The sequence below is a fragment of the Saccopteryx leptura genome, chromosome 1 (assembly GCF_036850995.1).
Source record: "Saccopteryx leptura isolate mSacLep1 chromosome 1, mSacLep1_pri_phased_curated, whole genome shotgun sequence".
In the NCBI taxonomy this organism is placed as follows: domain Eukaryota; kingdom Metazoa; phylum Chordata; class Mammalia; order Chiroptera; family Emballonuridae; genus Saccopteryx; species Saccopteryx leptura.
Window position 1 is genome coordinate 72,346,371 of NC_089503.1, and position 27,971 is coordinate 72,374,341.

Below are 27,971 nucleotides of genomic sequence, written 5' to 3' on the forward strand. Positions count from 1 at the left end.
GGAAACTGAGGTTTAGAGAAACAAAGTGGCCTTTCAAAGATCCCAAATCTAGTGAATGGCAGAGTTGGTACTAGAACTTGGGGCTCTTCTGATCCCCAAAACCCTACATCACAGCCAGTGTTCTCTGTTGCCTATGCCTGGACATGGGCTGCGGCAGTACGTGTGTGTGTGTGTGTGTGTGTGTGTGTGTGTGTGTGTGTGTGTGAGAGAGAGAGAGAGAGAGAGAGAGAGAGAGAGAGAGAGGAGTAGGTCACACATTCAGTTCCAGCCGAGTACTTTCCTTCACCTCCATAGTCCTCCAGCCTGTTGCTGGTTGTAGTAGGTCTAAAGCTCATGTCTTTAAAGAAGCCTCAAGAATGAGAATAAACCATCTCATAAAGGTGCTGTTCTTTAGATTACATGCAACTGGGACAGCATCAGAGCAGAAAACTCTCTCAAGGAAGTGAGTTCCTGTAATGTATATGACCAAAATAAAATATGTACCTCAGCTTTCAAAATTCTTCAAGGTTTATGGAGAGATCGAAGTGTAGTTTAGATTTATATAAAATGAAAGAGACAGCAGATGGGGATGTGTGTTGGCAGTCTTCACCACAGCGGTTTCTGGTCTGTCCGGGGTGGGGGGTGTGTGGAAAGGATTCATGTAACTGATTTTATGGAGCGTTTGCTGTGAAGAAGGCTTTGTGCTGGCCCTGCAGTGCCTAAGATGGGGTCCTGGCTTTGAGGACGGCATCAAGATGGAGACACACGTCCACACTATGGATGTATATTGAGACCAAACATGGGACAAGCTAAACGCCAGAGGGGCAGAGAATGAACGAGTCACTTCCATGTGGCACTATGAGGAAGGCAGTGTGGCAGTGGTGTCCTTGGAGAGCTGAGCCCTCAAGTGTACCAAAAATTTTGATAAGTGAACCTATTGTGAATGTTGACCCCTGCAGTGCAACACAAAAGCAAGGAAAAGACCAAAATCAAAGAACATGTCACACTACTGGAGATCCATCATTGACTCTATCTGTAGAATTAGAGGTTTTATACTACTATTTAGCTCTCTGAAAATGGGCACTGTATAGGGTATAGGTCTATTATTCAGTTTCTGCACAAACAGTGGCCGTTCTCAGAACAAGCCATTGCCTTTCATGGTTTGATACAGCCAGCTTCTCCTTCAGTACCTCCCTCTGCCAAGTCCTCCTCTTTCATCCATCCATCCATCTGTCCGTCCATCCATGTCAGTGCCCACAGCACTGTACGGGAAGCATTTCCACACCACACTCCCACTGGGGCCTATGCTCCTCTCCTTACACCAACCTACTGAATTGAAATCCCTACTAACTGCGCCCACCTCCATCCCTCTTACATGTAAGCTTCTTGAAGGCAAAAGAAATGTTTTCACCATGAGGTTTTCACTGCCTAAAATCTAATCAGTACTCAGCTAATGTCTACTGAATAAATTTGATAAATAAACAAATGAGTCTTGGGAGAATTACAGGTATTTAAAAAGGATGGTGAAGAGAAGGCATCTAGAGATCTTTAAAGTTCTCTCCAACTCCCAGATTCTGATTCTAAAAGTAGTGGATGTAACAGCCCATCAGAGGGCTGCAGCAGGGCGTGTCCCCCTTCGTACCTAGCCAGGCCCCAACACACCAGGCTCCAGGCATTAGTGTCAAGTCAGGGGGCACTTGCACATAGGGAGTGACAGGAGAGCACTGGAAACTAGGATGAGGGCCCTAAAACCAGGTGGTCTGGGTTCAAGACCCAGCTCTGCTGCTATGAGCTGTATGGCCTAGGGCAAGTAGCTAACCTCCCTGAGCCTCAGATTTCCCATCTGTAATATCACAGTGTTCTTGAAAAGATTGTATTAAATTAGTTAAGGTATAAAAACTGCTTAGAACAATTGCTGGTACCTTGTATATCCTAAAAAGAAAAATACTAACTCATCACATAATTTGAATTCCCTCTACAAGGCATTCTGCTACTGAAGGAAATTCAGTGTGACGGGAATCTGGGTTGGAATCCTCAACACCTCCCTCAGATACCGGGGAAGGGTAAGGGAGACTGTCTGCTGGGAGAGGAGACCCAGCTCCACCTTAGTCATCAGGGTCCCCGGCAGCCTTTCTCCTGTGGGGGAAGTCAACGAACAGCTTAGTAACTCAGAAGGGATGCCACCTTTTGTAGGCATTGGCTCCCTTTTTCTGTTTTGTGAAAGAACCAAGTAAAACAAAACCCAGAAACTAACAGTCTGCCTTCTCCAGCGTTCCACATCATGGGGAGAATGTTTCAAATACGCAATGAGCTTCATGGAGATCTACTACCAAACAACAATACAGAACCCAGACAAAATGCTTTCAAAAAATAATATTCTCAAGTTGCTCATCATTCAACCTTATCCCCTACGGTCCCTCTAGCTTTCAATATCACTTTTAAAAGCAAATGCAGCTTTTATTTTCTCTTATTCAAGTTCCTCAAAAGCTGATGATCTTTCCATCAAAAATCCCTCTCCTCAAATGACTGAATACATTTTACTCTTTACTCTGTCCTTTTGGTTAGAGCTGTGTTTTAACCAGGCTGCTAGGCAACCATTTGGGTACAGAATGAATGCATGCTTTTAACCACTGACCTCAGCATCCCAATCGTAGGATAGACCTCAGATTTTCATCGCACAATCATAGAGCATCTTTTGTACTCTGTGTCAGAGAGGCAGTCAGACACCACCCCAAAGGATTTCCCAATGTACTTTCTCCACATCAAAGTGAAGTTTTGAAGCTGACTATAACCCATGCCTTTGCAAACAGAAGTGCTGCACATTAGTGACCCCTTTGCAATGGCCGTATGAATCAGGTCTCCCCCCCCCCCCACTATGAGACTGGCATTTGCAAAGAAGAGGGTAGACAATAAAAGAAATCTTTGATAGAAATGACAAAAATGCAAAGTAAAATGCAGTCATAACTCCCAGAGCCTACAAAAGCCCAAGAAGACCAAGAGAAGCTAGAAACAGATGAACCTGAAAGAGTATCCACAGAGAGCCCAGACTCAGACTGGCTTAGATGTCAGCTGGCCCAAGTCTGAGTCAGACAACATGTATTTCTGTATGGGACCTGCCCTCCACACTGCTGCTTACATAATCAAGATATTGTTGTTTACAACTCTTTTTAGAACAGGCAGCAAGTTCCTATGTTAATGTTTTATTACATGAATCTAAACATATCACCTCTGGAAAATAGCTAATTATATGCAGCTATTCCCTTAAAATAACACTATTTTAGGGGAATTTCCATAGGATAAGAATATCACCCCTGTGTTGCGGAAAGGTCAGCTTGCAAAAGTTGGTCTGAATGTTTAGTTGGCTCTAGAAACTTAATTCCCAAAAGAAACTGTAACCAAAAATCAAAAAAGACAAGAAAACATTAAAGAAAATTATATAAAGAGGAAATAAATATCTCCCAGAATGCCGCTGCCCTAACACAATCCTATCCACACTTTCACTTCCAAGTCTTTTTACAGTTGCATATTTTTGCAGTAACACTCGTGGTTATAGATTCCACTTAGCATTTTGCATTTTGAATTAAGCATTCAGCCCTGGCCGGTTGGCTCAGCGGTAGAGCGTCAGCCTGGCGTGCGGGGGACCCGGGTTCGATTCCCGGCCAGGGCACATAGGAGAAGTGCCCATTTGCTTCTCCACCCCCCTCTCCTTCCTCTCTGTCTCTCTCTTCCCCTCCCGCAGCCGAGGCTCCATTGGAGCAAAGATGGCCCGGGCGCTGGGGATGGCTCCTTGGCCTCTGCCCCAGGCGCTAGAGTGGCTCTGGTCACGGCAAAGTGACGCCCCGGAGGGGCAGAGCATCGCCCCCTGGTGGGCAGAGCGCCGCCCCTGGTGGGCATGCCGGGTGGATCCCGGTCGGGCGCATGCGGGAGTCTGTCTGACTGTCTCTCCCCATTTCCAGCTTCAGAAAAAAAAAAAAAAAAAAAAAAAAAGAAAGAAAGAATTAAGCATTCATAAACACAAGCCAGCGTTTCTGAAACAATGATCACATAAATGCTAATCTAACACATAATAATATACTGTCTTTGGAGATCGATTCGACTACTGTTCGCAATGACATGTTGATGAGAAAACACTCTCTGAGCATCACCTCTGGGTTCCAGGAGAAGCTCCCTCCTGAGCTTCTGGCACCTGTCCTGCTCTTCCTCAACTTCCTAACCCCAGGGAGATGAAGCGCTTCCTGGTCTGCTGTCTTAGTCCTCTTGGGCTGCTGTGATGAAATGCCAGAGACTGAGAAGCTTAAACAACAGACATTTATCTCTCACAGTTTGGAGGCTGGAAGTCCAAGATCAAGGTGCTAGCTAGCCAATTCAGTTGCTAGCAAGGGCTATCTTCCGGTTTGCAGGTGGCCATTTTCTAACATGGCAGAAAGGGAGAGAGAGTGCTCTCCTATCTCTTAAAAGGCACCAATCCCATCATGAGGGCTCTATCCTTAGGATCAAATTACCTCCCGAAGGTCCCACTGCTAAATACCATCATATTGGGTGGTAGGGTTTCAACACTCAGTCCATAAAATGGCTTCCCTTGTCTTTAGTAGTGGTTCTTTAGGACAATGGAATCAGAGGGGTTCAGAGCAGGGATGGGGACTCCAGGAATTCAGAGTAAAGGAGGGGAGTTCTAGGAAGTTGGGGATGCTGACAGAGTGGAGTTTCCTACCTCTCTGCTCCACTCCCTACACATCCAGCCTTTGTTTTTTTCTATGAGCCTCAAGAATGTCCTCTCCCATTTCTGGCTCCAAGTCACCATTTGCATCTCCTGAATAGGTCCTCTTTCTTCCACTGGGCTTGGTTTAATGGTGGTAAAACTGGGAATAAGAAAGAGTGAACATCTGAGTTGTGTTCTTCCAATCTTCACTCGAAAGTGGGCCTCTGGGCACACAGAGGGCTGATTTGAGATTTATCCACAGTTCAGATAGAAGTGGTCCTGGGCATATCAACTCCACAGCGGGGGTCTCTGGGGGAGGGGAGGCATCAGGGTGAAAGAAAGGGGGCTTTGATGAAGGGGAGGGATGATAGGAAGGAGTCCCAGCAGGTGTCTCTCTGAATAATTCACTTATCCAGTACCTGTTTACTGAGCGCCAACCATGAGCCAGCCACTGTTCTAAGTATGTCAGATACATCAATGAACAAAAAGACAGAAATCCCTGCCTATCTGTAGCTTACAGTATAGTGGGCAAAGACAAACAATAAACAAGAGACATAATAAGTAAGAAAATTAAACGGTATGTTAGGAAGTATTAATTACTATGGCAGAGAGTAGACCATGTTAAGGGTGATCAAGAAGTAGTATTTACAGCTTCACAGGTGGTGGTCAGAATAAGTCTCAATGAGAAAGGGAGAAACCTTGAAGAAGGTGAGGGAGTTAACCACATGGCTATTTAGCGGATATGTGTTCTAGGAAGACTAAACAGCCAGCGCAAAGTTTGTAGGTAGGAGTATGCTTAGAATATTTGAGACACAGCGAGGAGGCCAGACTGGTTTGGGCAACGGTCGAGGCTGAGGAGTAGGCAAAGATGAGGTCAGAAAGATCATGCAAGGTGCTGTAAGGATTCTGACTTCACAGGGTTTTGAGCATAAGAGTGACATGATCAAATTTGGTTTAAAAAGGATCGTACTGGCTATTATGTGGAGAGTAAATGAGAGGAGCAGAAGGGGAAGCAAGGAGAACAGCTTAGAGTCTGCTGCAGGCATCTAGCAGAAAGTGTGGCTTGGGACAGAGTGGGACCCATGCTGAGCAGGGCTTGGATTCCAGGTCTAGTCTTAAGAGAGAGCAACATGGTTATCTGGTGGATTAGAGATGAGGTCTGAAAGAAAGAGAGTAGTTAGGGATGTGTGCAAGGGTTTAGCCTCTCAAGGTAGGGTTAACAGACACAGAGCAGCGGGTTGAAAGAAACAAGACTGGGAGATGGAAGACCAGTGAGGAGGCCCCTGCATAATCTAGACAAGAGATGATGAAGGAGTGAACAGGGCTGGTGGTAATAGGGATGTAGAAAAATTGATGGATTTTAAAGGTTGGAGTAAAATTGACAGTAAAAAAAATTAAACTTTTACATAAACATTTTGTGGCAGTTCCTCAATATCCATTCTCTCTTTCCTTAATATACTGCTCACAAAATTAGGGGATATTTCAAAATGTATATGAAACAATAAAATATCCCCGAAGTTTTGTGAGCAGTGTAGGTAGAACTTTAAGCTGAGTACATGGTGGCCTGCTAAAGGTTACATTTCTCAGGTTCTCTTGCAGCTAGGTGTGGCATCTGACCAAATTCCAGCCAATCAGATGTGAAAGGAAGTGATATTTGCAACATCCAATTTGTGCCTTTCAAAGGCATTTCTCTTTTCCACTGGCTTTTGTAGGGAACTAATAGCAAAGGCTACAGAAGTCAACTTGGGCCATGAAATGTTAAGGCACACTGAGGAGGGCAAGCAACAAATCCAGCCTCATACCAACCTGCGACTGTCTACAGACTTGTTTATAAGACAGAAATACACTTTTATCTTTTTAAGCCTCTGTATTTGGCATTCATGTTATTACAGTTGCCTAACCTTTAGCCTAACTAATACAAGTTCTTCTGGCTGTTCCAAGTACAATGCTCTAATACCAAATGTTATCAATTCCATTAAGCCAGGACAGTATTCAACAGGAAAGTAATTATTGTAACCTGCCTCCGCTTGTTCGTTCTTAAAATACCTGAATGATATTTGAGCTTCTCAGTGCTTTGAGTCAATGCACAAGAGGCTCAAATCTAGAGTAAACTGCTAGTTATAAAACTGTTTACCTAATAATCCATTGCTTCTCTTTTGATCAATCAGAGGGTAGGTGGTCACCAGCAGTGATCTGCAGTTTCTGCATGAAATGTGCTGGTCCTTAATCATAGTGACTTGACTGAGTACCCCTTTTATTCATTTTTTCCATGACTACGAAGATCAAGAGATTAAAAATTAGAAGTGAAGAGTCAGTGGAACTTTATGGCAAAAAATTATTGTTGGCATGTGGGTCAAAAAAGAAGGCTGACACACTCGGGGAGATCACACACCCCATCGGTGAAATGCCCTGAAGTCTGGAAAGATTTGGGTCTAATAAGTGCATTTCCACCAGTGGCTAAATTGTAACCATTTCTCTAGGCAACAAGAACACTAGGCTAACTGTAAAGTAGTAGCATTAGTTAATCAAGTTCAGGGGAAAGGGGTCATAAACTGCTAATATTTATTGAGCATCTCAAGTCAGGCAGAGAGAGTGTCATGTGTCTGTCCTTAAGGTGCTCAGGGTCTGGTATGGAAGACAAACTAAACAGCCATTATAACAGGGGGCTCAGTGCCAGAAGGAAGCACTGGCAAACAAGAGGGGACTCACACTTAATATGGGGAGTGGAAATAGGATAGCCCTTCCCAAGAGAGGTTATAAGTAAACTGAAGTCAGGTGCCTTTTAAGGGCCTCCTTCCTACATTAATAGAACAGGCATGAAACCTGCCTATGAAGATATCCCTATACAATAGGGTTGACAGTTGCCTGTTTAATTTAAGTAAAATATAACTGATATCCTGTAATATGTAATCAATCTGTTGCCACCATCTACATGAACAATGGAAGTCATTACATAAAGTTCAGAAGAAAGGCGGAATATTAGTAAAAAAAAGAAAAGAAAAGAAATAGAAGTTGATGTATTGGTGACTTTGGAATCCTCTAGTTCCTCTTCGGTCATCATTGATTATATGCCTAAACCAGCCCAAGCAGATTATGAATGAGAGTTGTCTTTACTACATGGTGGACTTAAAATTAGCTTCTGCCCACTTCTGCAACCAATGACAATCTCTGCAGAGTCACATGACCTTCTTAGCCTGTCTCTTCATCTGAAAATAAGATGATGAATGGAAATGACATTTTTCAAAAACATTTTTATTACAAACCACAGTGAAAATCAGCATTTTACCTGCTGATCTGGTATAATACTTATTTTTATTAGTTTCAGTACATTTACTAGTTTTTATTCTATTTTAATCCATTTATTTAAAATTAAAATGCTGATTAGAGCCACTTAAGTTAAGTTCCTGTTCCCACAGTTGGTAACCTGTAGTCTGAACAGTTCCGGGCTAGAGCAATGTCTAAGGGCTCTTGGAACACTGACTTTGGGAATTGTCATGATCATCAAATATTTAGCATTTCACAGTTTTCATAACGATTCCACAGGGGCTTTCGCCCATGACCCTTATAGCAGTGAGTGGGATGGACCAAGAAGCACCTAAGATTCCTCACAGATCCCACGGCAAGGGCACGACAAAACTCTGTCATTGCTCAACAGTAGCCAGGAATGGGCTGTTCAGAGGCTCTTCCTCTCCCAGAGAACCCTACCTCCTGACAGTCCTCTTCCCTCAAGCTTCAAATTAAATCTCTTTTCTGGTTTGTCAAAAATGGGATGCAAATCTAGTGAACACATTCCAAGAATGTATGTTAATTTACATGTCCATGCCCTTGCTGAATTCTTCAGAAACTGCATCCTGCCGGACACAAATGCATAACATCAGTCCCTGCCCTGGAGGAGTTCAGTCTTGCAGAACAAAATACTACCCACAGACCCGCCCACTAAACACAGCACCCTTTCATAGCAACCCCTCTCTTGCTTTCTCAATGATAAACTCAGTTATCCTGTTTAATTCAGTAATTCTCCCCAGTGGCTGAGGGACAGCATCAGGCTTCAAGCCTTCCTTGGAGACTGAGTGCTGGAGGTCAGCAGGACAGCAATAGGCTGGCACTCCGGAGGGAGTGGAAAGTATTCACAGCAGCTGCCAGGATGTGCTGCTGTTCCATTGCTTTCCCTCTCTCCCAAGGGTGAATGAGACACCAGTGGGCTTTCCTGGCACCATCTTAGATACCCTCTTCACTCCAGATTGACATCAACTGACTTTAGCGATATCCAAATATTTTTAACATCATGAAATCTAAAGTCCTCTAAATTTATGGACAATGTCCCATTTATATCATTTAGAAGAAAAAAGGGACAGGGACAAGAGAGCTTTTAGGGATCTATCAGCCTAAGGCTAAAAAAAAAAAACCAAAAAAAACACCCAGACATTTGAGCCCTTCTTTTATATTTTTAACTATTCACAAAGCATTAAGTGCTGATTAGTAATATGCCAGTACTTCTAAGGCAATTATTGTCGAAATGATTGGACTCTACAGTGGGAATTTATTGTTTTGCCTTCCAGCATCCATCCTTTCTTCTGATGATAGCACATCATTTTACTGTGGGGGAAGCACATCTCCTTTATTCTAAATCAGTTAGTGTTAGTGTGGGCGGCCTTACCTCAAATTCTATCTTTAACTCCAGGGGTGGGCCCTGTCTGGCCTAAGTTATGGTGATTGGTTTGGGAATAGGAAGGAAATTCAATCAGAGTCAATGAGACAGAAGGATAATTTTTCTGAGGCTTCAGAGAAAATATCTTTTCTACAGAAGCTACCAAAAGAAAGTGTCTGTCTCTCCCTGGATGGTGTGGATTAGAAGATGTGAAACTATGGCAGCACTGAGGTGAAAGACTCTACTGGATGGGGCCTGAGGATGAAGCTAACATTGCAGAAGCAGAGCAGAGTTCCAAAGAAAACTGTCATCCTCCGGAATGCCATCTGGGCTGCTGGATCAAGCTTTGCCTGCAACCCTCCTCTAGATAGTTTTAGTTAAAAGGCACATTTTATTTACTTAAGCTAATTAATTTTCTATCATTTCTACCAAAGAAATTCAAGTTTGTGAAACACCTTAAATATTTCCAGGTAGGAATATACAAAAGATGTAGAGTCTTTTGTGGGGAAGGCAGGGAGATAGTGCGATAGGTAGAGTTTGAAAGAAAGATTTTTCTCACAATCACATTACTTAGTATCTACATAATTGTTTCTGTTTCCGTAAAACACCTTTTCCTCACTTGAATTCCCGATCCTGAGACAAAGAAATTATTAAAAATTTTATTTTGCAGTAATTGCTTACCAAGGGGTTTATATAATTTAAACTATTATATCAAATTCAGCAATTCATTTGATTGTCACAAAAACCAAATAAAGTAGAAATGGTGGGTCTGTCATAATTCCCCTTTCAAGCAAAAAAAAAAAAATTGAACCTCAGAAAAATTTAATTTGAGAAGGTGTAGGGTGACAGGTGTCAAAATCCAGCCTTCTTGCTTCCTGGGTTTTAATATTGTTCCGTCCTTCTCAGCTCAATCATCTGAACCAGGGCTACCCAACTCTATTCCCAGAAACAAATGTGTGTGCTTTTAAGCACCACATTAGCAGTGGGCTGAACTTGACTAAAGCACCAGAGATCCAAATCTGGATTCCGGTGGCAGAGCTGCCAGAAGTAACTAGTTGGTGACCTTGGGCAAGTTCCCTTTGTCTTATTTTCTCATCTGTAAAAGCAGAGGTTTGAATTAGGATCTTTGATGCCCCTTCAAGGTCTAAAGATTCTATAATTCTAGACTTTCCTGTTCCTGCTTTCACATTAATCTTTTTCTCAGAGTAATAATAACGTCAGCTGACATTAGTTCTCACTGGGTGCCAGTAACTGTGCAAGGAATTCTACCTCCATTTTCTCTTTAAATGTCAGAACAGTTCTGAGACAACTGTTTCTCCTTTACAGATAAGGAAACATGGACTGACAGGTTAGAGGAACTGCCTAAGATCAAGAGTATTAGTATGTGTCAAGGGGAGATCCGACACCAGGTCAGATTGGCGATAAGGACCTTAACCCAGTCTACACTGTTCTCACAGAAGAAACTGGGCTCCCTGCGTTACTGATCACCTCCTAGAGGGGTTGGGGAAAAACCCAAACCGAGTTAAATCAAGCCCCTACAAAGCAAAAATGGAAAATCGCTGCAAGAGCGCCTGGGAAGATGCGTCCCAGGCCCAGGAGGCGGGGCGCCCCCCTCCGCCGCCCAGGATCCCGGCTTAGGCCGAGCTACCTTCGAGGACCGTTACCTTGTTGAGATGCGGGTTCCTGGTGACATCGTATCCTCGCTTCTTCAGGGGCACAGGGCGCACCGGGCCGGGCTTGGAGTGGCTGCATCGGGCGGGTGCGGAGGGCGCCCAACGTGGGATGGCGCCGCAGGCCCGGCTGGGCAGGAGAGCCAGCCTCGGGCCCGTGCCCAGAGCGGCGCCCATGGTCCTTGAGCAAACCTGGCACCGAGGATAAACCAAGGTCAGGGCGCCTTCACGCCAGGCAGGCCGCGCGCGCGCTGCCGCGCACCGTGCCTGCGGTCCCGGCACGTCCTAGGAAGAGGGCTGGGGGTCCCGAAGGGTTAAAGGCGCCGGCCCCGCCCCTCCTCTGCGGCCACCTGCGCTGCTGTCCAGGCGTGCGGTGCGCAGGCCTGGCCACTCGCCCGGCAAAGCGAAAGCAGCCGGCAGGCAGATCTGTGCGGTGACAGGCGCGCCACCCCCGCCCTCAGCCCCCGGGAAGAAGAGACTGCGCGGCGAAGAGCCCCTGAACCTGCAACCCCGCTCGGTGGCTCGCCTCGGCCCCCTTTGTCCTCTGCCCACCTGCGCTGCGCCCGAAGGTGATGTCCTCGCGGCCCGGCTGCGGGGCGGGCGGGGCAGGGTGCTGCGGCCCGTTTCTCTCCCGCGGGTGGCTGGACCGCACCGGCAGCAGCGAGAGCGCGAGGCTCGTGCGTTCTGGAAACCTCTATTCGTAGTGCGGGACTTCCCCTGAGAACGCGCGTGGAGCTCCTCATAGCCCTCTGCGCGTGCCCCCAATCCCCGCAAAGACGAAGTGAAGCTCAGAACGTTGTCTCCTGAAGCCTCTCTCTCTTAAGAAGCTGTATGCTTTGAGAGGATTAGCATTTAGGAAGCATTTACCCTCTGACTCTCCCTCTGTTCGGGAGGGTCCTGGCTCCGGGATGCGGAATAGCAATCATCAGACACTCGGTGCTCAGTGTCGCTTTGTGCTATCCACTACTAAAGCCATGAGCCACACATGGCTCTATACTAGCCACATTTCACATGCTCAAGAGCCATTTGGACACAGTAGCTATGGGATTGAACAGCAGTGGTATGGAACATTCCATCTTTGGGGTCCTTAGGGGCCCCGTGGAGCCTGCCATGGATTGTTGAGGCCAGACAGGTTCCTTGTGTCCATTTAGTCCTGAATTTAATTTTATACTTTGTCCACATGGTAGCCAGAAGCTTCATTTTAAAGCTAACATTTCATTGTGTGTAGAATAAAATCCCCTCTTTCTGGTACCTACAGGTTATCCCATAGCCTGGCTCCTACTAACTTTTCAGGTTCATTTCACTACTTTCTCTTCTCATTCTCACTGAGTTTTAGCCACACTTGTTCCTTCCTGTGTTTCCACCCTATTCAGGCCTTTCCCACCTCAGGGCCTTTGCACATGCTGTTGCCTCTACTTGGAATGCTCATTCTCCCAGGTTTCCACTAAATTGTCAACTAAAAGTCCTGTCCTCCCCTTTATCCAGTGTTGGCCTCTACTAGGGACTATACTGTGAAGGGGTTTTCCCTTCAATGGACTCAGCACAGCCAGTATTAACTGATTTTTCTAGTTGTTTATTGTCTGTCTCTCCCTAGAATGTGAACTTCATGAGGAAAGGCTCTTTGCTTATAATCCCTGTATTGCCTAGCTCAGTATTTGGTACATAGTCACACAATAAATAGCTGTTGGAAGAATTAAGGGAAGTGACAGCGACTTTCATAGACTGTAAATCCTCAAACTGACTACCAGACAGATGGGATCATTCTCTGCTGACTCCTCTTTGAACCTCCTCATTCAAGCAGCTTTCAAAACACACTGTAGCCCTGTTCTAAGTACACGGCGGATATGGCATTGCTCAGGACTACCCCAGTCTGGAATCAGGATCTCCTCCTCTACCTCAGGAGTGACTGTCTCCTCCTTCCGTCTCTCCCCTTTCCAGCCCAATCACCAATTTGCAGCTCTGACAATCTATATAAAACAGTGCTTTTCAAAACATAATTAAAATTATCTTGTGGGGGGATGGGGTGGGCTAAATACAGATTTCTAGGTCTATCCATGGAGGTTCTAATTCCCAGGGTTCAAATGCCTGAAGTCAGTTTTATTCTTGAACTGTACGTTTATATAAGCCCATAAATAATCTTTTTCTTTTCTTAAACAGTTTGAGTCAGGTTTTTGGTTGCTCGCAACCAAGAGTGTTAACTGATATTTTTCTCCCAATACTGTTTTTATATCTGCACATCTTCCTACCAGTGGGCAAACAAACTGAGAGTAGAGATTATATGTGGGTGTGTGTTCCATCTTTGGCACATAGCAAATTGTCAAAAACTATCCGTTGAATGAATCTGCCTTTGATTGATACAATGACCTCTCTCTCACCTGGAGGACAGTTTAATGGGTAACCTTTAAGTCATTTAAAATTCAGCTAGAAACTAGGATGTAAACAACAAAGTTTCCCAAACAAGCCAATGTAATTTTTATACAATCTATTCACTAAAGCTCATACAGTTTATGTATGAGTCTCTTGCATGTCCCCACCTGTGAACTATATTCTCTTAAACCAGACATAATTCTAACGATACTAATTTTCTTTTGTGTGTGTTTAATCTTTGGCCACAGTAAAGGAAAGTTGCTAAAGGCAGGTGCAGGTACAGCAGCAGAGAGCAGGAGCAAGAGGAGGCAACTGCTCTGTTGAGCTATCCAGGGACCCAGGTTCTTATCCAGGCTGTGTCCTCCCCTCCACAGAAGCACTAATAGCACATCAGCATCCCATCCAGTGAGGAAAGGGAAAGAGGAAGGAGAGGACAAGTGAGTCTCCTTTACGGAAGTGATGTGGAAGTAGCACACACTATTACTTCTACTCACGTTCCGTTGGCGAAAACTAAGTCACAAGATCACATCAAGCTGCAAGAGAGCCTGGAAACTATTGTCTCTAGAGCGTAAGGCGTGCAGGCATGCTACTAAAGCTCCGTGGCAGGGCCTATTACTAAAAGGAAGGAGAGAATGATCTTGGGGACCAGTAACCACGAGTCTAGATATGGTGCTCATTTTATATTAAAGTGTTTGGCATGGAATGGATGCTCAGAAACTGTTAGCTATTATTTTTGACACATGTGGTTTATCTCTGGTTTCATGACAACGTCCTTACTTTTGGAACAGAATATAGGATTAGAGAGGCCAGGTTCAGAGTCATGAAAATGTTCCAGAACTTTTTCCTTCTCCAACTTTAACTTCCTTAGCTAGTCAGCCCTGTGGTCTGGTCCAGCACTAGGTAGAACTAATGAGTCTCCGTGATTCATCGTGGCCTCTCTTCCTTTACATCCTACTTACTGACTTCTGCCATCGTCGTAACACTGCTAGCTGGGGTGGCAGGAAAGGAATCCCATTCTTACCCTCTCTGCCCGGAGTTTCCACATTCCCAATCCACTGGGTATCTTTGTTTTACGATTCTGATTTCAGAGATTTGCATATCTATCTGTTGCCCCGCTAGGTGGAGTTCCCTGAGGACTGGAACCACAATTTACAAGTCAATGCACCTCCAGTACCTGGGACAGTGCCTGGTACCAAGAATACACTCACTGTATTAAATTAAAACTGGTACAAATAAAATTTGATTTATAACCTTTCAAGGAGTGGACTTGATTGAAATAAAATATTGTACATTGTTAAAAAGGTATTTAAGTAGCTTCAAGTTAGAGTTTTAGAGGTTGGTTATTGTAAAGCCAGGAGGCAGGGCCAGGGCCAGCATCAGAGCAACCACCCAGCCAGTGCAGGTTCGCATTGGATTCGGACAGTCGGTAAAGAAACCATGGAGCCAAAAACTGATGGGCCATAACCTTTAATCCTACCTTGCACCCGGCGGGCAAGTAAAAATACACACTGGGCTCCAAAACCCAGTCACACTCAGTGCTCACAAAGCCACTGACTTATCCGAGTTTCCTAGAATCAAAGGTTTCTAGCTCACCAACCTTATTCTCCTCAGTTCCCCATCTCCTTCCTTATCCCAGATACAAACTCTGTACAAACTGGCATCTCACTCAGCACTCCGCCATCTTGGCTGCTTTTCCTGGCCTTCTCCACGTGGCCTCCTCCCGCTGCTGGCTCTATTCTCTCTGCTCTCTCATGCTAACCTCAGGAACCAAGGGCCAAGTCCCGTTCTGCCTCCATTTTATAGTGTAGAAATCCAAACCCTTAATCCAATATACATAACAGGGAAGTCTCTAATACAAAGTCACTTCTCCGAGGCATGATAGGATTGTACCACCTCACACCAAAAAGGGTGGGACAGGCTTAATCCCAAAACCAAGCCTCAGGCTACAACAATTCTCAACACATATTAATATCACCTGGGCAATGGCCTCACGTGGGCAGCGCCTATTTTTAACAAAGTGAGCATAATACATTTTATCTGCCCAACAGTTATCTTCAAAAAAGAATATTTGCTTTCTATAAGCATATTTTAATGACCCAGCATATGGGCTTATAAAAAGGAGATACATTAAAAATTCATTTTTGGGGGGTTAATACTATTTGTTCACAAATGTATACTTTTCCCCACAACATTTGTATTCATGTTTGCCCTAAAAGAACTCTTTAACTCTATTTTTCAACCACCAGTCCACCAGAAATTTAATGCTGGTCCACAAAAGAGTTAACGACTCTGATGTTGTATGAAGATTATAGACCCAATGATCTGAATTGAATTTGCTTATGCTCAGGGTGATTTCTGCCTTAGTGGTCCCCTATTTTCAAGAGTCCCCAAGTGTAAAAAGGTTGAAAACAACTGCTTTAACTCACACTGATGCTAGTATTTGGAGATACTTCAACTCTATTATTTGTCTACACCAAAGGAGCGTGGTGAAGAACATTTGTCTCCTCCTTGTCCATGTACTCACCACTCCGATACATGCCTTGCACTCTGGCCTTTGCTCCAGCTGTTTGCTCTGCTCCGGGCACCTGCTCTCGGTGCAGCCCTGTCCTCCCTTCACGACTCCGCTCAAACACCATATCCTCCAGCACGTCCTCTCTCCAGCTTCCCCAGCAGCTCGTTCGCCCGCCCTCCCACAGGCTCCCCACACTCTGTACCTCTCTGGTTGCACTTTTACAGTCTGTCTCTCCATGAAGTGATTTATTTATGTGCTTGTTTTCTCTCAGCCTCAAAGGGGCTCTCAGAGGTTAAAAACAACAGCTTCGAATTCCGACAGTCCTCACTTCACCAGTGATGAGTTTGTGTGACCTTAGACATTTTATGTGACCTCTTGAAACTTCATCATCTTCATGGATAAAACTGGGATTCCCATTTACTTCCCATACGAGTTCTTGGTGGGTTAATGTATTTATTTGTTTTCTTAAAAGTGCATTATAATGCACTTACCACATGCCAGGCACTATTTTAGGGAGTTATAAATATTAACTCATTTAGCCTTATAACATTTTTTATGAAACACTGAGCTGGTTGTTAAGGTATTTCAGCTCCAGATATACCTTTCTATACTCTGGTTTCCTGCTGGAGCTTGGACTCTGCAAACCAGTTCTTTGGCAGCAGGTTTCCTGTTAATTTATGCCAGTAGGGTCCCTAGAGGAAGAGTGAAGGCTGGAGAGGGGAGATTCCTTCCTGTCTGCATGCTATTATTTCGGTATTTCCTGGACCCAGCCACAGCCCTGCAGCCGCCGTCAGCCATTGGCCCCAGCTTCCTCCACATTTTAGAACCGGCTTCACCAGGTCCCACGAATTTAGCAGCAGGTCTCTTCCTGCACGTGTCCAGCTTCCGATGGTCCCAGCTTCTTCTCTTCCTTCCTCCAGCCTTAGAGATGGGAGCTGCTTCCGATGGTTACAGTCTATGCTGGCCTCAGCACTCCCTTCCTATTAAGGGCCCTCGCACCTGCAAAACCAGATCTTTCTATTTAGTACTTTTTGTTGAAGTATACATAATGTGGTCTGGTTTCCTTGACTGGACTCTGCCTGATACAGGGTGGTACCATTATTAGCCCCATTTTACAGATAAGGAAACAAAACCTGGAAAAGTCAAATAACTCATCTGAAGTGGGGTTAGGATTTAAACTCAGGCACCAGGGACCATGGTTGTCACCCGGACACTAAGGGTTTAGCCGGGCCTGGTAGGGGTGAGCACCAAATACACAGTCTTATCTGACCTTCAACCATCACGCTCATTGTGACTCGTCAGCCCTGTATCTTACATAATACCTAGCACAGATTTGTGTACGACAAATGCCACTGAACTGAGTCTGATCTACCTGAACAGGGAAGGACAAAGTGGCAGAGAGAGTCCTGAGTTAGAAAGGAATGCCATGCGGAGGAGGAGGAGTCAGCGGGCCTCTGCCTTGGACTCTTTGATCCGCTTCCTCTGGGGCTGTTTCCAGGGTAACTGATTTTCCTTCTCTTCTTATCCCTCTTCCCACTTCCCCGCCATCCTCCCCCATCCCATTAAGTAGGAATAAACAGTTCTCTGGCATTCCAAAAATGCCACAAGGAAAAATGAAACAATAATTTTGTTGGGTAGCTGGGGATGAAAAGCACGTTTCCTATTTTACTGTTGCTTGGCATTCTATTTCCTTTCTCTTCTGTTGCAGTGCCATAATTTTTTAATATCTGATTTGAACAAGAAAAACATATGTTTGAAGTAACCACATTTCTGATAGAGGAGGCCCACCAGTCTCAGTTATCCCTGCATACTATTGTCACAAAAACCACTTTGAAATCTTTGTTTATAAACTCATTCAGTCCTCTACTCAAGTAGTTGTAGCAAACATAATTGCTTCCAGAAAGAATGATACAACTTGTTACATTGTACTTTCTCAACAGACTCCTGCCTGATTCGCCTTTAGTTCTGCACTAATCCTCAACAAGCCTGCCTCATTTCCTGGCCTGGCCTATGGGCCAGCATTTATTTTCATGGCTGGCTTAGGCACCAATAATTTATAATCCATCTCATACATGCCCCCACTTCCACCCAGCGATAGGAATTCCAAGAAAAAAGTGTCCTTGACCAGAGTGACCAGGGGGAGAATAAATGACCAGCACATCTTGGGTATCTTCCAGGCCCCTGGATTTCCCAGGGGTTATTATTATTTTAAAAAAATCTATTTTCTGCCTCTCTTGAAGCACTCCATTCAAGCACTCAGTCCTCTGACAGACACAATTCCATCTTCCATTCTGCTCCTGGCCCCTCGGCCTCCTCCCTCTTCACACAAAAGTTAGACAAAAAGGCAACTGTTCAAAAAAAGCAAGACATGGAGACAGAAGTCCATGGCAGCAGCTGCTGAGCTAAGCAGCTGATAAGGGGGAACAAATTTGTGCCCTGGGTATTTGTTTGGAGGTCAGGGTGGTGGCCCAGCGGGGGAAGGGGAGGGCTCTTTGTCCACAGTGTGATTTGCCCATCTGGCCCATTCAGCATCCCCGCTTGCATGCCCTGACCCCTGCTTCTCCAGCTCCTTCCCTCCTTGGGCTCCAGGCTTGTTCCACTGTAATGAGCATATCCTCCTGCTTCCTCATCGATTTTGCAACAGTCCTGACATACCTCCATAATGGGAAAAAGTGCTTTTCCCTGTTGACAATCTTATTTCTCACTGGGACAACAATAATCAGCTTTCTGGAGGAATCCAGAGGCTCTCACTAGAGCCTGGGTTATCTTTCTTTCTGGTGTTTTTATAGTATCTTTTTCCATATGCATAATGGGTGAGATTGACAGGCTATACCCAGGGGACCTGGGTTCTCCTCAGCTCCTTATTACTTCAGTTGGGTTTTCCCCCCTTCTCAGACGATTTAACCACTCTGCTCCTCCCCCCAGTGCATATTCAGCCTCAGATCCCCCTGACCCACTCACTGAGCCTCCCCCCAAAGAGGTGTAATTTGTTTCCTTTGTAGATTCACAGGTTAGAGCTTCAGCTTGTACAGGTTTTTATTGCACTGAATGCTATCTGTGTCATCAGGCAGCCCACAGAGCAAGCATTCACTGGGCTGTGAAACGCAGTGTTTCTCCTCCAGGTCCCACTAGTCGGTCCCTGCAGGCCACTTCTTATCAGCAATATGCGTGTTTCTCAGAGCAGGTGGATTTAGTTCTCCTTAGCTTGAATTCGAAGCTTGGTTTCAAATCCAAAAGACTGGCTCACAAAGGGTAGCAATAGAGACCGAACAAGCAGCATCTAAGTGATACAGACGGGAGAGACACCTTTTTGCTTTTCAAACATCAGAATTAGCTACACAGTAAAAAAAAAATTTTTTTTACAAGCTTGACCCTATGGCTTCCAAGCAAGTTTTGAGGCTTGAGTTCTATCGGCATGTTATTTAACATTTTAATTTGCACAATAAATTAAGGGATAGACACTAGCATCATCATTCCAGGTTGTCTCAGACTTTTGTCGTTATAAATGTCAAGTTCTTTGTACAGCAGCTGAGAGCTTTTCCTGTGGAGTCAGCCACATCTGGGTTTGGATTCCTGCTTTGCCTCTCACTAGCTGTGTGATCCTATGGGATCTACTTGATCTTTTTGAACTTCAGAGTTTTATTTCTATGAAATAAGAGTGATAATAATAGTACTTAGTTCACAAAGTAGTTGTGAGGATTAAATACCTAGTACATAGTAAATTTCCAATAAATAGTAATGATCACCATTTCAATACTTCCTCTATAGTCCCACAGAACAATTCTGGGCACAAAATAATTGCTGAATAAACATTGGTTAAATTGCGCTTAACTGAATTTTCAAGGGTTCAGCTTTCAAAGGGTCAATGTGAAATATTGGTATAATTCCAAGGTGGTCAATGGCAGAGGCTGGATGTTCAGTGAGCTTTAGCTGTATATTAATTATCATAGAACACACACAAAGTATGAATCTTTTAGCTACTATGTTACTATGTAGGTTCTGTTGTTATTATTATTATTGAGAGGTGGGGAGGCAGAGACAGACTCCAACATGCACCCGACCCAGATGCACTTGGCCATCTCTGCCCATCTGGGGTTGCTGTTTTGTTGCTTGGCAACAGAGCCATTTTTTTTAAATAATTTTATTTTTTTAATGGGGTGACATCAATAAATCAGGATACATATATTCAAAGAAAACAAGACCAGGTTATCTTGTCGTTCAATTATGTTGCATACCCATCACCCAAAGTCAGATTGTCCTCTGTCTGTCACCTTCTATCTAGTTTTCTTTGTGCCCCTCCCCCTCCTCCTTTCCCTCTCCCTTTCCCCCCTCCCCCCTGTAACCACCACACTCTTATCAATGTCTCTTAGTCTCACTTTTATGTCCCACCTACGTATGGAATAATGCAGTTCCTGGTTTTTTCTGATTTACTTATTTCGCTTTGTATCATGTTATCAAGATCCCACCATTTTGCTGTAAATGATCCAATATTATAATTTCTTATGGCTGAGTAGTATTCCATAGTGTATATGTGCCACATCTTCTTTATCCAGTCATCTATTGACGGGCTTTTTGGTTGTTTCCATGTCCTGGCCACTGTGAACAATGCTGCAATAAACATGGGGCTACATGTGTCTTTACGTATCAATGTTTCTGAGTTTTTGGGGTATATACCCAGTAGAGGGATTGCTGGGTCATAAGGTAGTTCTATTTTCAGTTTTTTGAGGAACCACCATACTTTCTTCCATAATGGTTGTACTACTTTACATTCCCACCAACAGTGTATGAGGGTTCCTTTTTCTCCACAGCCTCTCCAACATTTGCTATTACCTGTCTTGCTAATAATAGCTAATCGAACAGGTGTGAGGTGGTATCTCATTGCAGTTTTGATTTGCATTGCTCTAATAGCTAAAGAAGATGAGCATCTTTTCATATATCTGTTGACCATTTGTATTTCTTTCTGGGAGAAGTGTAACAGAGCCATTTTTAGTGCCTGAGGCAGAGGCCGTGGGGCTATCCTCAGTGCCCAGGGCCAACTTGCTGAAACCATTTGAGCCATGGCTACAGGAGGGGAAGAGAGAGAAAGAGAGAGAGAGAGAGAGAGAGAGGGAGAGAGGAGAAGGAGAGAGGAACGGGAGAGAGAGGGAAAAGGGGGAGGGATGGAGAAGCAGATGGTCGCTTCTCCTGTGTGCCCTGACTGGGAATCAAACCTAGGACATTCACACCCTGTGCTGATGCTCTACCACTGAACAAACTGGCCTTATGTTTGGTTCTACATATTAAAACAGGAGTTGTGTAAATGTTCCCTAGGCATCTCTCCACCCAACTCATGTTGCAGACAAGCACACCACTGGCCTTTAGTTTACTAGATCTATCTTCCTCCACTCAGCAAATGACAGGACCTCAGGTCACCCCTACTTTGTGCATATCCAGTAGTCTGCCAAGCAGAGAAGCAGGTTTTATAATCTGGGCTACACCGATGGTTCCTCTGCTCCCTTCTGCTTACTGGGGTTGTAGCCACCCGTTCCAGTCCCCCGGCACTGCTGAAACTCTGCTCAGGTCCCCACATAGTGGCACCAATCCCTGTAACTTCTGAAGCCCCCAGAGAAGCTGCTTTCTCAGCCAGAGCTGCTTGAAACTCTGCTGTTTCTACCTGTCTCTGCATTTCTGTGGCCCCCACTTTTTTTCTCCTATTGGAGACTCTAGCATCTAACTCTCTGTGGTGGCAGAGAAAGGTAGAGATGAAGATATAGGACTCCTCTTGACACAGTTCTTTCAAATTAATCCCCCATCCCCTTGGAAGAAGGCAGATCCCTGGCACAATGGCATGGATTTAATTATTACTCATCCCCCACCTCAGAGCAAACATGTCCCCGGGGGTGATGGGGCCAAAAATGGATTTCAGGACAACCTCATACTGTTCTCTGAATCTCTGCTTCCTTCTGTCTTACCTTCTAATTCTAGTCTGTCCTGCAAACATTCTTTGTTTCATACTGTTTTTCTGGAAATGAAGCACTTTTCTTTGAGCTCCAGGTGGCCCTCCAGGTATGTAACAGACATGCATATTAGTCAGTGGTGATTAGGCTCAAGCATCTCTTTCTGAGGCTCCAAGGCCACATGCAAATTAGCATGTGCCCAGACAGCAATTTAAATGTCCCAAGCATCCTGTGATATTTACAACATTTGTCTGTGTAAAGCACGCTCAGAACCTCCAGGAGAAGCTGTTTAACTCCACAGACATGCATCCAAATCTGAGCTCTTACTCAGGATGAGATGCCCTGACACAGATCTTTAAAAACCTCTGCTTGAAGAAGATGCACGTGACAGAAATGAAGGATGTATCGGGGTGTCTTACAAACCTGGAGACCTATTGAAGTTCAGTTGGGAGCTATCTAAAACTCTTGGTAAATACGGAGTATGTGAAATTACATAATTCTATTGTTGGAAGGGACCTCAGAGATGATCTAGTTTTATAAAAAATCAGTGATGATGCCTGACCTGTGGTGGTGCAGTAGATCAAGCATCAACCTGGAATGCTGAGGTTGCTGGTTCAAAACCCTGGGCTTGCCTGGTCAAGGCACATATGGGAGTTGATGCTTCCTGCTCCTCCCTCTCTTCTCTCTCTCTCTCTCTCATCTCTAAAAATGAATAAATAAATAAAAATAATAAAACCCATATAATTAAAAAAAAAATCAGTGATGATGCCAAAGTTGACATTCAGCATTCCTGCAGTGCTGGGATTTCTAATGAAATGAAGAGAACACTGTCCTTTGCGGAAGAAACCCATTCCTTATGATTAAATAATGATCACACTCAGCAGCTTATTTCTCTCCCTCTTATTTTCCGGCTTTTATCAAGCCTCATGTTGTAGAAAGTCATTTTCTTTTTTATAAGAAGAAAGTGAGAGACGTGTTGATAGTCACCCCATGCTGAGCTCTTAGAGAGAAAGTCCATGGCCGCCAATTAGCTCTAAGTTAAGGATTTTTGATCTAGTCACAAGTCCTGACTAGCTCTGACCAAGCCAAGAAGATGAAACTCTTGGTTAGAATAAGAAGTGATTGATAATAGATGAGAATAGTAAAAAAGCTCTTAAATTGGAAAAACATGTTTGCATCTCTTAAATCTTGCTTGCTGTTCTGTATATTGTGTGGCAAGATATCAAATGGTTTTTTCTTACTTTTTCAGGATTTCAGCTAAAGCCCCAAGCTAAGGTCAATAGGTGGCACCCCACACTCTATAAAGAAACCAAGGAGCCATCAGACATGGCCTCCAGTGCTGTAAGATGTGGAAAAACGAATTCTCCAACTCTCACCCTCTCCACCCCTTAGGAGAAAACTAGAACCCAGGGCTCTCTTTTTGGTAATTGTAGGTAGACATAGGAAGAAACCTCCAAGGGGACCACACCTGGAGAGAAACACGCTGGGAGAGGGCAGGAGAGTCTCGGGCTAGATGCTTAAGCGAGATGCCCCTCTCCGGGGCCAGCAAGGTAAGCATCCTGAGGCAGCCCCGAGAGACCTGAACCTCGGCCCTGCAGGCGGGAGGTTCTGCAGCAGGAGGCTATCTGGTGGAGCCAGTGATGGGGGGTGAGGAGAGAGATCAGTTGCAGGGTGAGGTGACCTCCTACTTTTCACTCCAGTCAGAGTGAGTCGACACTCCGAAGGCTAAGGAAATGCCACAAAAAGTAACTGAGCCTGAGCCATGACCCACCCCTGCTGATGGGGAGAGACAGGACCAAAAAGAGGCTGTGGGGTTTACCATCCCAGCCAGGAAGGAGTAGAAGGTCACAGGAGACCAGTCAGGAAGCTCTTCACCCAAGTTGGATTTCCCATAAGAGCATCCAAGAAAACCTGCTCTAGCTGAACAGGCAGTTGTCTACTTGAACAATTTACTTTTCTTTTTTTGAGATTACAGACCATTTTTAACCTAAATACCTTTCTGTTCTCATGCATTTTAGCTGTAATTTTGCTCACTTCAGCTCATGTTTTCAGCTTGTTGCAATCTTTATAATGTTGACAGTTATCCAAGTGTTAGTTCTTACTCATAGCTTTGCATCACGCACACTTGCGATGGAGCAGCAGTCTGGGACTGCACTAACAGGAACTGGGATGGAACGGAACTCTGTGCTGAGCCAGGGGAGACCACTGACCTGGTATTCAGTCAGCTAAAAGGTCAGCACTCACAATCTCTCATTTAGTTATTTTTGCAGCATTGATTTTTTTTTTTTTTTTTGACAGAGACAGAGAGAGAGAGGGACAGATAGGGACAGGCAGGTAGGAAGGGAGAGAGATGAGAAGCATCAATTCTTCATTGTGGGCACCTTAGTTGTTCATTGATTGCTTTCTCATATGTGCCTTGACCGGGGGTCTACAGCAGAGTTAGTGACCCCTTGCTCAAGCCAGTGACCCTGAGCTCAAGCCAGTGACCTTAGGCTTCAAGCCAGTGACCTTTGGGCTCAAGCTAGCAACTATGGGGTCATGTCTAAGATCCCACACTCAAGCCAGCAACCCCACACTCAAGCCGGCGACCTTGGGGTTTCAAACCTGGGTCCTCCACGTCCCAGTCTGATGGTCTATCCACTGCGCCACTGCCTGATCAGGCAGCATTGAATATTTTAAAGAAAAAAAAAACACCAACAAAATAAAAAAATATCAAAGTTTGTAAGAAAAAAATTACATGATAAGGCTGAACTCAATAATGTTCTGCCCAATACCCTTTCTTTCTACCCTATAGTTATAGGTCTGCAAAGTGAGGGTTCATAGTTAAATTACTTTCAAAAATTTCAAGGTAAAAATGAAAAAAAAAGTGGATTAATTCATTTTCATTAAGATGTTAAAACCCAGAAGGACCCATTTAATCTTAAATTAACTAGAAAAGTCAGTTGTCCAGTTACCACTCTTCTCTGATATTTGTATGATTAACCTGTTATTATTTGCTCTAAATGATGGTTGCAGATATAATGGAGAAAGGGCGGGAAGGCACAGAGAACTTAGTAAGAGGGAGAACTGACAAGAGATGTGGATAACACATAAGGTTCAGAGATGAAACAGTTCTAGATCACAGTCATAGCGTGTTGCTCCTGGGCCAATTATCATCCCTCTGATGGAAAATTTTAGCCGAAACAAAGACTGTACCTAATATCTTTTTAATTAGATGACACACCAAACTAGAAAGGGAGAGTTCTGTAATTACCTATTTGAGTCTCCTGTTGTGTGGAGGTATCACCCTAGCAGGCTTGGATCAATTTATTAATCTCTAAGAAGAAAGTGAATGCTACTATCTAATTTGAAGGTGTTTGAGCTAAACTGCATTAATACCACATCACTACATGAAGGCATTAAAAAGGATTATTTAGTATAGGAAATAGAAATTTGGATTAAGCTTTCCTATGTGAGTCCCTGACACATGACTCTCATTCAATAAACTGTGCCAGGCACGGGGCCTCTTTACTCAGCGTTGTTATTAGTGGAACACTGCAGACAAGTGAAAAGCCTGGGTGCCCGTGACCTGACAGGGTCTGTTTGGGATCCTGCATCACGTCATCTTTTCCAGACAGTCTTGGTTCTTCGGGAGCCTAAGTGGATGTGTCCAGTCTGACTCACAGGGCCAGTGCATGATGAATCCCAATGGGCCAAACCACTCAAATGCCAAAGGTGGTAAAGCAGAAAAGATGAGCATAAAGTGACTCTGAAAACTTTGGTTGCCACAAGGGAATGAAGTATATGTTTTCTGTGCTTAAAAATTGGGGACCACAGGGACCCTCTTTATGAGATTAGAACAGTTACTTGGGTTTTAGGATAGTATAAAAGCTGAGGGAGAATGATTGAAACCAAATTCAATGGATATAGTTCAATGGATATATATTCACTGGATATAGTTAACCCAAGTTTATTGATCACAATGGGATTACAGATTGTTTACTTTTTGGATCAAATGTAAACATCAGAGCTTGTGACAGGGTGTTTGAAAGCAAAGTGTGTGTGTGTGTGTGTGTATGTGTGTGTGTGAGAGAGAGAGAGAGAGAAAGAGAGACATGTAATAAATAAATAAATAAATAAAGAAGGTATATATATTATTTTTTCTTTCCTTCATTTATTGTTGGTAAAGATTTTATTATTAATAACCTTAGAAATAGGCATAGGATACAGAATAGGAAATATATTATATACTACTTCAATGGCTTTGGTATTAAAATCTCCTAATTATCTTTCAAGATTATCTTTCAAGATGTCTGCAATTTAGATTCATCCAGAAAGGGTATGTTGAAAAATATATTTCGTGGAGTTTCTTCTCTGAGGCAGGAGCCCCAAGAATGTTGAAGCAGCCTCTTCTGCTTGGGCGCGGAGGATGGCTGCTCCAGCTCTCCCCACGAGGGCTCCCACTCTGCTCCTCCCTGCTGTGTCCAAGCAGTCACCAGCTCCCGCGGCACTTCCACTCCCCAGTGTCCAAGTCATACATATTCTCCAGGGCCTTCAACCACCTTACCCTGCAGGCTTGGCCTAGTACATCTTTCCTCTCATAACTCCCGCCACTCAAGGTCTTGGTCTCACTTCAAGTAGGTGATTTCCCAAATCTTGATTCTCCAAGACTTCTCTTCCTGTCTATATGAATTCTGTTTAGTAAGAAAAAGTTCACTTTTTCAACCAGTGCCTTTTGCTTGGACAGTTATTGTGTAACTATCAATAATTTCATTTTTATTTAGTATTATGAATTTCATAATCACATGAGTCACTTTTATGGTTGTGACACTAATTGTAATAATGAGGGAAAAGTTAAGTCAGCAGCTAGTGGCCTAACTCCAGCTATTGGGCTATACTTGTGTCCAGAGTCAGGCTTGTTCTGGACATGTTCTGCTGGAACTGAAACCACCAAACATGTCTCTGTAAAAACATGTCACCCCTTGGTTTTATCCAGGAGGTAAGCAATGTCAACATACAATTGATGATATTTCAGTCTGAAGAAGCTTGACCTTTTATTTTCACTAGTGTGACAAACTTTCAGTTTCTGCAAAGCTTTAATGCCTGAAATAGTTTCTAAACCTTCAGCTTTCCTTTCTAAAACCCCTAAGTTCTGGAGAGGCTAAAGTGAGAATAAGGAACCTCTATTTTAAGTCTCTCTGATTCTTTTACTAAATTTCAGCTGTGTTCAACACTGCTGTAACTTCAAAGGTTATGGTTTCAGAAGAACAGTGATCTAGATCAGTGGTCCCCAACCCCCAGGCCACAGACTGGTACCGGTCCGTGGGCCATTTGGTACCGGTCCGCAGTGAAAGAATAAATAACTTACATTATTTCTGTTTTATTTATATTTAAGTCTGAACAATGTTTTATTTTTAAAAAATGACCAGATTCGTTCTGTTACATCCGTCTAAGACTCACTCTTGATGCTTGTCTAGGTCATGTGATACATTTATCCGTCCCACCCTAAAGGCCGGTCCATGAAAATATTTTCTGACATTAAACCGGTCCATGGCCCAAAAAAGGTTGGGGACCACTGATCTAGATGATTGTCCACAACGTAAAATATATAGTAGCCATTAAAGGGAAACTTTTAGAGTTAACTATAGTGCCCTGCTTTTCCAAACAAGTATTTGGGTGAGCTTGGAAGGATCACTTCTTATGTCCAGCCTCACAAAAACAACCTTTAAAGAGGGAATTGTAAGAATTATAATTTATTGCAGTCCTACTGTGTGCTACCCCCTGATTAAGACACTTCACATTCATTATCTCTATTTCACCAACTTCTGCATAGTAGATTTCATCTTCTCCATCTAATGCATATAGATTCACGTTTTTGTTCATTTAATTTTTTTCCTCTTTAAACCTGGTGTTCCTCAAACTCGCCTCTGACACTCGTTGTTCAAAGAGTAAAGTTACTACAACAGAAATGAAAAGAGAATCAAAAGGATATGGTTCTTGTCTATAAAATCTTACCAATAAACTTGGAAAAACACTTTCAAAGTGAAGTTTTACCACAACAGAAAAGATACAAATTCTTGGGCTAGAAGAAAGCAGAAAGCCAAGGAGCTCTTAACTTCATCCTTTAAAAAAAAAAAAGGTAAGAGCTGATTCTGTTTCTAGTTTACACCTATTTGTAGAG

General features: G+C 43.8%; 1 protein-coding gene across 1 annotated transcript in view; it reads right to left on the reverse strand.

Moving 5' to 3' along the window:
• Positions 1-11,666, reverse strand: part of ME3 (malic enzyme 3) — a 210,093-nt gene extending 198,427 nt beyond the window's left edge. Inside the window, exons 1-2 of the mRNA XM_066370372.1 lie at positions 11,549-11,666; positions 10,991-11,188 (exon numbers count right to left, since the gene is read on the reverse strand). Coding sequence (XP_066226469.1) covers positions 10,991-11,173 — 183 coding nt within the window. The 5' untranslated portion in view covers positions 11,174-11,188; positions 11,549-11,666. The remainder of the gene's footprint in view (positions 1-10,990; positions 11,189-11,548) is intronic.
• Between the last annotated feature and the right edge of the window lie 16,305 nt (positions 11,667-27,971).